Source organism: Carassius gibelio, chromosome A19, assembly GCF_023724105.1.
Source record: "Carassius gibelio isolate Cgi1373 ecotype wild population from Czech Republic chromosome A19, carGib1.2-hapl.c, whole genome shotgun sequence".
Classification (NCBI taxonomy): domain Eukaryota; kingdom Metazoa; phylum Chordata; class Actinopteri; order Cypriniformes; family Cyprinidae; genus Carassius; species Carassius gibelio.
This window is the reverse complement of record NC_068389.1, coordinates 29,014,722-29,025,255: the sequence shown is the minus strand read 5'-3', so window position 1 is coordinate 29,025,255 and position 10,534 is coordinate 29,014,722. Positions and strand designations below refer to the sequence as shown.

The 10,534-nt window shown below is 36.1% G+C and overlaps 2 protein-coding genes across 3 annotated transcripts in view; one reads left to right on the top strand and one right to left on the bottom strand.

The window, feature by feature from the left end:
- The window catches only part of ctss1 (cathepsin S, ortholog 1), a 6,317-nt gene extending 3,354 nt beyond the window's left edge, over positions 1–2,963 (top strand). The window contains exons 4-8 of the mRNA XM_052532741.1: positions 1–26; positions 287–511; positions 1,858–2,023; positions 2,101–2,206; positions 2,304–2,963. The exon at positions 1–26 is cut by the window's left edge and continues 121 nt beyond it. Coding sequence (XP_052388701.1) covers positions 1–26; positions 287–511; positions 1,858–2,023; positions 2,101–2,206; positions 2,304–2,427 — 647 coding nt within the window. The 3' untranslated portion in view covers positions 2,428–2,963. The remainder of the gene's footprint in view (positions 27–286; positions 512–1,857; positions 2,024–2,100; positions 2,207–2,303) is intronic.
- A 411-nt stretch (positions 2,964–3,374) lies between these two features.
- On the bottom strand, positions 3,375–9,477 carry gpd1c (glycerol-3-phosphate dehydrogenase 1c). 2 transcript variants are annotated; one of them, XM_052532722.1, is made up of 8 exons: positions 9,331–9,477; positions 8,409–8,586; positions 6,101–6,241; positions 5,873–6,011; positions 5,681–5,793; positions 4,120–4,353; positions 3,697–3,803; positions 3,375–3,626 (listed from the first exon to the last, which is right to left on the bottom strand). In XM_052532722.1, the coding sequence occupies exons 1-8, from the start codon at positions 9,369–9,371 to the stop codon at positions 3,530–3,532; spliced, it is 1,050 nt and encodes a 349-aa protein (XP_052388682.1). In that variant the 5' UTR covers positions 9,372–9,477; the 3' UTR covers positions 3,375–3,529. The 2 variants fall into 2 exon arrangements, with proteins under 2 accessions (XP_052388682.1, XP_052388683.1); XM_052532723.1 differs by having other exon boundaries at positions 9,207–9,361.
- Positions 9,478–10,534: the final 1,057 nt, after the last annotated feature.

Sequence of the window (10,534 nt, the reverse complement as noted above, 5' to 3'; positions counted from 1 at the left end):
GGATGGTCAGCCCCGTCCAGAACCAGGTGCTCCAGTGAGAGCTCTTCAATTAGAGTATTATTCAATTATTATTTTTGTTATAACTGACATATTTGTATATGTATGTGTGTGTGTGTGTGTCTGTGTGTGTGTGTGTGTGTGTGTGTGCATGTATGTGTGTGTGTGTGTGTGTGTGTGTGTGTCTGTGTGTGTGTGTCTGTGTGTGTGTGTGTGTGCGTGTGTGTGCGTGTGCGTGTGTGTGTGTGTGTGTGTGTGTGTGTGTGTGTGTGTGTGTGTGTGGTTTCAGGGCCCGTGTGGCTCGTGCTGGGCGTTCAGTGCTGTCGGTGCTCTGGAGGGTCAGATGAAGAGGAGAACCGGTTCTCTGGTCCCCTTGAGTCCGCAGAACCTGATGGACTGCAGTGTGAGTCTGGGGAACCGCGGCTGCAGAGGAGGATATCTGAGCCGAGCCTTTCTCTACGTCATCCAGAACCACGGCATCGACTCCAACACCTTCTACCCGTATGAACACAAGGTACTGCAGAACACTGACTCTACACCACAGCACAGCTCTTGATGAAACTTGATCAGAACTAAGCTGTTTGTGCGTGGCAGTGGTCTGCGAGGAGCTGTCACGCTTTTTTGTGTTTATTTATTATTAAAGTTTAGTTTAAATGTTCGCCGGTTCCTGCCTCCTTCTTCCCGAACTACGAACTGTTACAAAAATATTTACCAAAAATGAATCAAACCATAATGTAAAATTAAATAAACAATTTTAAAATGAAAATAAATCATACAAATTTATGTTTAAAATACCTTTAAAAAAAACAATGAAAAACTTACTAAAAATGAATTAAACCATAAAAGTGTCATAACAAAAGAAATAAAACATCATTAAAAAAACAATTGAAATAAACGTTTTTGTGACATTTATAGTGACTTTGTTGTGGTGTTGTTGTGACATAGTGACATTGTTGTGACATTGTAGTCACGTAGTGGTGTTGTAGTGATGTGACGTTTATAGTGACTTTGTTGGGAAATGTGACATTTATGGTGACATGGTTGTGACATTGTTATGGTGTTGTAGTGACATTGTGACATTTATAGTGACTTTGTTGTGGTGGCGTTGTTGTGACATTGTAGTTGGGCATTGGTGTTGTAGTGACGTGACTTTTATAGTGACGTTGTTTTGACAGTGATTTTGTTGTGTTGTGGTGGTGTTCTTGTGACATAGTGACATTGTTGTTAAATTGTAGTCACGCAGTGGTGTTGTAGTGACGTGAAATTTATACTGACTGTTGTGGTGGCGTTGTTGTGACATTGTAGTCGCATAGTGGTGTTGTAGTGACATGAAGTTTATAGTGATTTTGTTGTGTTTTGGTGGTGTTCTTGTGACATTGTAGTAACGCAACGGTGTTGTAGTGACGTGACGTTTATAGTTACATTGTTGTGGTGTTGTAGTGGCGTTGTTGTGACATTGTAGTGGTGTTTTAGTGATGATGTGATGTGTTGTGATGTTTACTTTGTTGTGGTGTTGTGGCAACTTTGTTGTGACGTTTATAGTGACATTGTTGTGACATTGTAGTTTTGACGCCGTGGTGTTGTAATGACGCTGTGACATTTATTGTTACTTTGTTGTGGCAACTTTGGTGTGTTGTAGTGACGTTGTGTTGTAGTGATGTTATAGTGACGTTGTGGTGTTGTATTGATGTTGTTGTGATGTGGCATTGTAGTGAAGTTGTAGTGAAGTGGCGTTTTAGTGACATTGCTGTGCCGTAGTGATGTTGTAGTGACGTTGTTATGTCTTTGTGATGTTGTGTTGCTGCTGTGTTGTTTTGGTGATGTTGTTGTAATGTTGTGATGTTGTGGTGACGTTTGCAGCAGGGTACGTGTCGATACTCTGTGACGGGAAGAGCTGGATATTGCTCAGGTTTCCGGATTCTTCCACGTCACAATGAGGCGGCGCTGCAGTATGCCGTTGCTAACATTGGACCCGTGTCCATCGGTATCAACGCCAAACTTGCTTCCTTCCACAAATACAGAAGTGGTGAGACAAATAAAATATATCACACACACCTGTCTGTCTGCCATCGGCCCCCTCAAATGATACATGTGTGTGTTCAGGAATCTACAGCGATCCGAAGTGCAGCTCTTTGCTGATCAATCATGCGGTTCTAGTTGTGGGATACGGCTCAGAAAATGGACAAGACTACTGGCTGGTGAAAAACAGGTTGATTTTCAATTCTTAAAAAATACAATGGGACAGTTAAGACTTGTCAGGTTTTAAAAGGTTATTTTAAAATTATAATATTATAACTGTGTTTCAGCTGGGGAACGGCGTGGGGTGAAAACGGCTTCATCCGCATGGCACGAAATAAAAACATGTGTGGGATATCCAGCTTTTCCATTTACCCCACCATCTCATCGCCGGCACCTGAGCTTCCTGTCTGAGACACTGGAGACGTCTTTAGTTTCTCAAACTCACAAAAGCAAAGAACATTCGTTTAAAATGTGAACTGTGATTGATCTCATTGGAAATAAAGTTGATACTGCTTTAATTTAGAAATAAGGGGGAAGAGAATTCTCAATAAAAAATTTTTTTTAATGTTAATATAATTAATTTAAACATTGAAATTAGAGATCCGTTGTATTTTTTATTTATCAAAAAAGAGAACACCAAAAATAAGTTAAATATTAAAATGCAAAATTAAAAGTAATACTGCTTTTATAAAAACTATAAAAATAAAACACTTTATTAAATCTCGAAAATGTAAAAATCATAAACGTGTTACATCTTAATTGTCACACCGAAATTAGAGATTGATGTTTTATGTGACTCATAAGAATTTTTGTGTTTTATATATATATATATATATATATATGCCATTGATATAATTTAATTAAAATATATAGATTATTAGAATTAAATGAAATTAAGGGAAAAACCTTCATGCTTGAAACTGTGCTTATTTTACATTAAAGTATTGTTAAAAACTAGTAATAACTATAAAAAAAATTATATATATATATATATATATATATATATATATATATATATATATCTTTAAACCATTCAAACAATGAAATTAGAGATCTATTAATTTTATGTGAGAAAGGGAAAAGTTACCATACATGTTTTTATAAATATAATATTTCATACCAGATTTATGTTATTTGTTAATTGTCTTATAATGTTAATATTTGTATAAATATAAATGTAATATTTTATATTTGTTAGCATTTTTGAATATTATGAATCATTATTTTATTTTGTATTAAAAAAAATATGCCTTTCATTTAAACACTTAAATTAGAGATAGTTTTTTGTGGCTCCTGAAGAACAATAAGTCTAATTTTATGCTTATGTTCATTGATGTAAGAATAAATGAAGCTCAAAGTTTGATTAAAAGATTAAAATAAGCAGCATGGCTTTTATTGATTGTGTTATAAAGTATTCGATTCTCTATAAAACATGTGCGTCTGTCAGCGTCAGAGATGCTCTCATCACACTGGACTTCAGGCGAGTGTTAGTGTTAGATCCACAGATCCGTCCTCACATGTGTTCGGGATGATTCTGAAGACAGCTGATGAAGTCCTGCACCTGACGGCCCTCAAAACAGATCTGATAGACGGAGACGAACAGAGGGAACCTGCACACACACACACACACACATCAGACACACACACACTGATGAGGAGGAGGATGTCTCTGGGACTCACTTGTCCTCCATGCTCTTCTTCTGGAGGATCTTGTAAACCTCTGCAGACGTCTGAGGACCCTGGAGCTTCTGACCGTTCAACATCTCAGCTTCCAGCTCCGCTATTGACTGATGAGAAACAGCACAGACATCACATTCAGAACACACACACTGCCTGAGAATCCGTTCAGTTGCTCCATCTAGTGGCCAGAGGCATGAAACTGCATTCATGTGTATTAAAATCATTGATCAAAACTAGTAGTTTAGAGGGAAATCAAATAGTTTTTAACAAATCTTCACAAAAAAAGAGAAAAAAAAAGGACGTGCAATCATAATGCTGTGGGTGATTTTGACAGGATAATAAACTGCACGGTGATGGTCCATCCCTGGCACTGGTCTCTGACACGCCGAGGGTCATGTGATGGTCCGAGTGTTCGAGTCGCACCTTCTGTGAGCGGGCGAAGGCCTCGGCCACGCGGCGGTTGCGTCCTCCGTAGCAGGTGGTGATGAGGTCAGCCACGCCGCAGCTCTCCAGGAAGGTGTCCGAGATCACGGCGCTCTTACAGAAGAGTTTGGAGAAGGCCACCATCTCCATCAGCCCCAGCCGGATCACTGCAGCTTTAGTGTTATCACCGAAACCCAGACCGTCACAGAAACCTGCGCCCACCGCCACAATGTTCTGACGCACACACACACACACACACACGTTTCATGACACGATTAACTGGCAGATTATGACATGTTTGATTCAGTTCTGCCTTGAGCAACTTTTGTAACAGGAAGACTTTTGTAAACTGTGTTTGCAAAGTTATGACATAAAAGTGATAATGAGATTGTAAATCAGCAAGAACTTTGTATATTTCTAAATTTCATCTCGTAATAATCATAAAAGGTTATTTCTGAAATGTTACTTTTTGTCATTTAAATTTGTCTTTAAATGTCTCTTGAGTTGGATTTAAGTAATATATTGATTAATGTCATAATTTAAAATTTTCTAATTATCTCATTATTGTGGCTTTTTATCTCATAATTTTTATGTTCTGGCATAATTATATATTTATATATCATAATTTTGACTTTTGCCAAAATTATTTTTAATCTCAGAACTTTTCCTCATAATTTGGATTTTTAGCTCAATTATGACTTTCTCATGATTTTGTCATCATTTTTATTTCATAATTATGACTCATTCTGTCATAATTACAACTTTCCCTCATAAATTAGATTTTTATCTCATAATTATGACTTTTTTTCTGATGATTTTGATGATTATTTGATTATTATCTTAATTATTACTTTTTAACTCATAATTTCAATGTCATAATTATTTTAAATGTTTTTATCTCAGACTTTAGATTGTTTTGTCATAATTATAACTTCCCCTCATAATTTTGTCTTTTTGTCATAATTATGACTTTTTATCTCATAATGATTTTTTTTAATATAACAATTGTTTTTTTCTCCTACTTTTCTCTTTCTTTCATAATTATGACTTTGTATCTCAGAATTTAGATTTCTTTTTTTAAACAATTATGACTCATTATTATCTCATATTTTTGACTTTCTCATAATTAGAACTTTTTATCTCATGATTTCAATTTTTGTTTAACTCATAATTTTGACTTTTTGCTTTTATTTGGTTCATCTTAGGTCAAACAGAAAGTAACAATAACGTAAATATAGTAATAAGAACATGCAACCATACTTTAATTCAGATGAAGAAAAAAATATAAGAAAACAGGAAATCATAGTTATACAATAAAATAGAAAAAGAGACAAACTGACAAAAATAAATAAATAATTTTGACTTTTTATCATAATTTTGACTGGCTCTGTCATAATTTTAAGTTCTCTTCATAATTTAGATTTCTATCTCATAATTGTGTCTTTTTGTTATTATTATGACTTTTTATCTCATAATTAAAAATCGTGTCATGATTATCTCCTAGTTATGATTTGCCTAATCTTCCATAGGAGATAACAGGTGGTTTAAAGATCTCTTGTACCTTCAGCGCCCCGCACAGCTCCACCGTGTCGCTCTCCTTCACCACAGTGATCCTGAAGTTCGGCGTCTGCAGAAGCTCTTTGAAGATCTTGTCGTGGGATTCATTAGTGGCTCCTGAAACACACGCAGTCATAAACACACGAGGTCAAGCGTCGCTCTGCAGGTTCCTCACAGGAAGTGATGTCACACACACCGATGGTGGTCTCGCAGAACTTCTCCTCGGCCACCTCGCTGGCGATGTTGGCACCCATCAGCACACTGACCTGGATCTCCAGCTTGGACCTGATGATGTCAGAGATCAGGGTCAGTCCATCCGGACCCTCATCGATGCCCTGAACACACGCATTCAGGAGGATTATTAGCACACAAGATAATACTGAGATATCGCTGACTGTGTAAAGAAGATGTGAGTGTCTCATACTTTAATGAGGGAGATGCCAGTGGCTCCAGGTTTGACGTGAGGTTTCATCTGCTCACAGATTTTCCCAATGAACTGATGAGGAATGACGAAGATGAGGAGGTCTGCTCCGCTCGTGGCTTGGGTGACATCAGGAACAGCCAGCTGAGGAAACACAGCAGATCTGAACGCAGGTGATTCATGACTCTCTGGAAGCTCCTCCATCATGAGCTGCTTTACATCACTGCTTCTCAACCTCTTAAACCATATCTCTCATATTACTACATCTACCACTTCTGGTGCAACTATGACAACGCTCAAAAATCATACATTCTAACTTTTTGTCATAGTTCTGACTTTATCTCATAATTATCTCTTATAATTTTGTCCTTTTGTTATAATTTAGAATTGTTATCTTATTGCCTCTGTTACAGTTAAAAAAAGGTGAAAGTGAAAAAAAGTGAAGTGACATTCAGCCAAGTATGGTGACCCATACTCAGAATTTGTGCTCTGCATTTAACCCATCCGAAATGCACACACACAGAGCAGTGAACACACACACACACACTGTGAGCACACACCCAGAGCAGTGGGCAGCCATTTATGCTGCAGCGCCCGGGGAGCAGTTGGGGGTTCGATGCCTTGCTCAAGGGCACCTAAGTCGTGGTATTGAAGGTGGAGAGAGAACTGTACATGCACTCCCCCCACCCACAATTCCTGCCGGCCTGAGACTAGAACCCACAACCCTTCGATTGGGAGTCCAACCCTCTAACCATTAGGCCACGACTTCCCCCAAACTTTTTATCTAATAGTTTCAGCTTTTTATATCAGAATTTTAACCTTTTGTCAATTATGACTTTATTATCTCACAATTATGCATTTTTATCTCAATGCCATACATTTTACTGTTTAAACTTATAATTTAATATTTTTAGAATAATTTAGATTTTTTTTTATCTCATGATTTCAACTGTTATAGTCTAAGTTTTATCACATAACTTTTTCATCTCATAATTTTTTATATAATTTATTTTAAGTTTGTGTCATTATTTTGTGACATTTTGTAAATGTTACATGTTCCCTCATTTAGATTTTTATCCCATAATTATTCTTTTTGATTGCTATAAATTAGTTAATCTCATTTTTTTTTACTTTGTCATAATTTCAACTGTTATAATCCACTTTCTATCACATCATTCATACTTTTATCTAATAATCATTACATTTTATTCTTTTTAATGCCATAAATGAGTTTTTATCTCAAATTTTTTTACTTTTCACAAGTTATAATCAAGTTTTTATCAACATTGTGATTTTATATAATTCTTATGAATTTTTTAAATATCTCACAATTTCATCTTTCTGTCATAATTGTAATTTTTATCTCATAATCTGTTATACTGGTTACTGGAATTTTTGTTTTCATTTTATTTCTTGAATTTTTTTTTTTTTAATTTTTTTTTTTTTTTTTTTTTTGAAGATTGAATGAAGATGAATTTTTTTTTTTAAGTTTTCATTCATTTTCGTCATTTTTTTAAATAAAATTAACCATTTGGCTTCAGGAACAACCCACATAGTATGACTCATACTTAGGTACCTTCATAAAACATTGGGTAGATCAAGACATTTGCAATACAGCATCTGAATGATTGCTACATCACTTGTATTATTCCTTCCACTTTGCACTAGTTAGTTACAGTCTGTTTGAGTTGCTGTGCAATGATTTCAAAATCACAAGTGCACATTTGCTCATGTATCTCTTCCCATCATGACCTCTGCCTCACTTCTTCAGTGGTCACTTCACTTGCATATGAGTCATTATTAATCTGCTACACAACGTTGTGTAATTCTGCAGCAGTAACGTGTAGATGACTGTGATTAGTGCAAAGTTCAGCACTTTATTCTGTGTGTATCCGTATTTACTCAAAGATACCATGGTATTACCTTCTGGACTTCACTAGTTCATGAATCAACGAGCTCCCAGCTATCAAAAATATCAAAATTAATCTATGAAAATGTTATTCATGAATGTTCTCTAAATGCTCAGAACATGCTTCTTTGTTACACGAACATTCCAGAACATTCAATTTCATCATTTTGCAAACATTATGGGAACGTTACTTTTAAATGTTCTCTGTAACATTTATAGAATGTTACCATGACAACAGAACAAATGCTACATAAACAAGTGTATAATGAATGTTTCTGTGGTAAAGTTTTGAGAACATTATTAAACGTAACTGAAAATTCAAACTCTTCAGAGCATTCTGTGTTTGCTGGGGTCATACTCTTCCCATCACTGTAGAAGAGTACAATAAAGAGAAACACACACCACATTTTTGGGCAGTTTGTGTCCGGGCAGATATTTGACGTTCTCGTGTTCGGTGTTGATGATCTCGGTGAGTTTGCGTCCGTCGATCATCTCCTCATAGACCCACATCTTCACCATTGGATCGAAGCGGTTCGACGCTTTCACATTGTGCCCGATGATCTTAGCGATGGCAGAACCCCTGACCAACACATTTACATACATTATTTAAAACATATTTTCAAAATTAATTTATATATATGTATATATATATATATATATATATATATATATATATATATATATATATATATATTTAAATATATGTTCATAAAAGTACAAAAGAAAAAAATATATATATTTATTTTCATTGGGAAAACACACAATAGTTGACCCAATAACTGGATGTGAAACTGTGAGAAGCTTCAGAATCAGGTTTACTTCAGTAAATATTACAGTATTACTATGTGGAAAACAGTAGCGGAAACCACGGATATTCTGAGAAAATACCGCGATAAATTACATGGCAATTAAACGGTATAGTGGTGTGAGCATTCCCTTACAAAAATTAACCATGGTTTTACTACAAACAAAACCAAAAAAACATGGTTACTATAGTTAATCCATGGTAACCACAAATTAACCATGGTTTTGCTAAATTAACCATAGTATAACCATGGTATTTGTAGTAAATCTGTGGTTATACAAATGGTAGACAATACGCCAAAAAACCATGGGTTACTACAGTTTTACTATAATAAAACCATGGTTATTTTTCGTAAGGGTTAGAGCAGCTGTCACAACAGTTCTGTACAAACACACCTGTGCTGAGACTAGAGTCGAGACAGACGCAGGTGAAACTGAAAGCAATCGCGCGTCTGACGTCGCGTCGCGTCGCGTCGCGTTCAGCGCAGAGCGTTCTCAGACGATATAAGACGGGACTCACCAGTTTCCTGAACCGATGATACACACTTTCTTGGCAGGCATCGTGTTTGTTGCTGTCTGAGGATCAGAGAGAGAATGAAGTGTGACTTCCTGACACACCCGATACACACAGAGAGAGAGAGAGAGAGAGAGAGAGAGAGAGAGAGAGAGAGAGGTACACACACACACACACAGAGCGAGTGAGAGAGAGAGAGAGTGAGAGACTGCAAGGCTGGCTTCAATGGGTCTGGATTTGTTCTGCTCCCAAATTCCTGTTTAGTGAATCGTCTGTGTTACAGTGCAATTGTATGGATTAAAATGACTGTTAATATAAAAATAAATGGAAATGATTAACTATTTGTTCTTTAATGATTCGTGCATTATAATGTTTGAATGCAGCTCGTGTTAAAATATGTTATTGATGTCATTTAAGAATAAAATCAAACACTGAGATCGTTTGTTCGTTCATTTATTTATATAGCACCTTAACAGGCTACATACTAGTTCCAAGGTGCTTTACATTACAACGGAAAGCAAAAACAACAACAACAACAACAGGGCAAGCGTAAAAACATCCATATACTAAAATGCCAGGGAGTACAAATATGATCTCAAACGATACTTAAAAACATTTAAAGATAAGGAAGATCTAACATTCCATTCAATTGAACGAGATTTGCAGCAATCCGCAACTTCACTTCCTCCAGACACTTAAGGAATGGCACATTATTAGATCTCAACGGAAAGTAGACTTGAATGTCATCAGCCTACAGATGGTAGGAAATACTATCCTTAAAGATAATTCCCAAAGAGAGCATGTACAGTGAAAACAGGACCGGACCCAAAACAAAGCCTTGTGGGACCCCACAGGTAATAGGTGCAGAGGCAGAAAAATAGTTATACTTTCCAAATAAGAGGCAAACTATTTTAGGACCGTCCCCTGGATACCAACAAATTGCGTTAAAAGTTAAAAGTATCTGGTGATCAATGGTGTCAAAAGCTGCTGAAAAATCGAATAAAATTAATGCTGCATGATTACCTGCATCCGTAATCAAGAGAAGATTAACCCTCCGCTCCATTTATTTCTAATATCATAGCTATAGATAAACAGCTATCTATTATTCCATTTATTTTTTCAACATTAAACTTTAAAAATAAATCGCATGTTCCAGATAATAAGTTAAAGCTAGGTTTTTTACTCGGACAGAACAGTCTATTGATAACAG

What these genes read in the sequence shown, in the direction of transcription:
- gpd1c (XM_052532722.1), bottom strand. Translation starts at nt 9,371, where the DNA reads ATGCCTGCCAAGAAAGTGTGTATCATCGGTTCAGGAAACTG. An exon ending in ATCATCGGTTCAGGAAACTG is followed by an intron (nt 8,587 to 9,330) that starts GTGAGTCCCGTC and finishes TGTGTTGGTCAG; the next exon opens with GGGTTCTGCCATCGCTAAGA. An exon ending in GTTCTGCGAGACCACCATCG is followed by an intron (nt 5,794 to 5,872) that starts GTGTGTGTGACA and finishes CGTGTGTTTCAG; the next exon opens with GAGCCACTAATGAATCCCAC.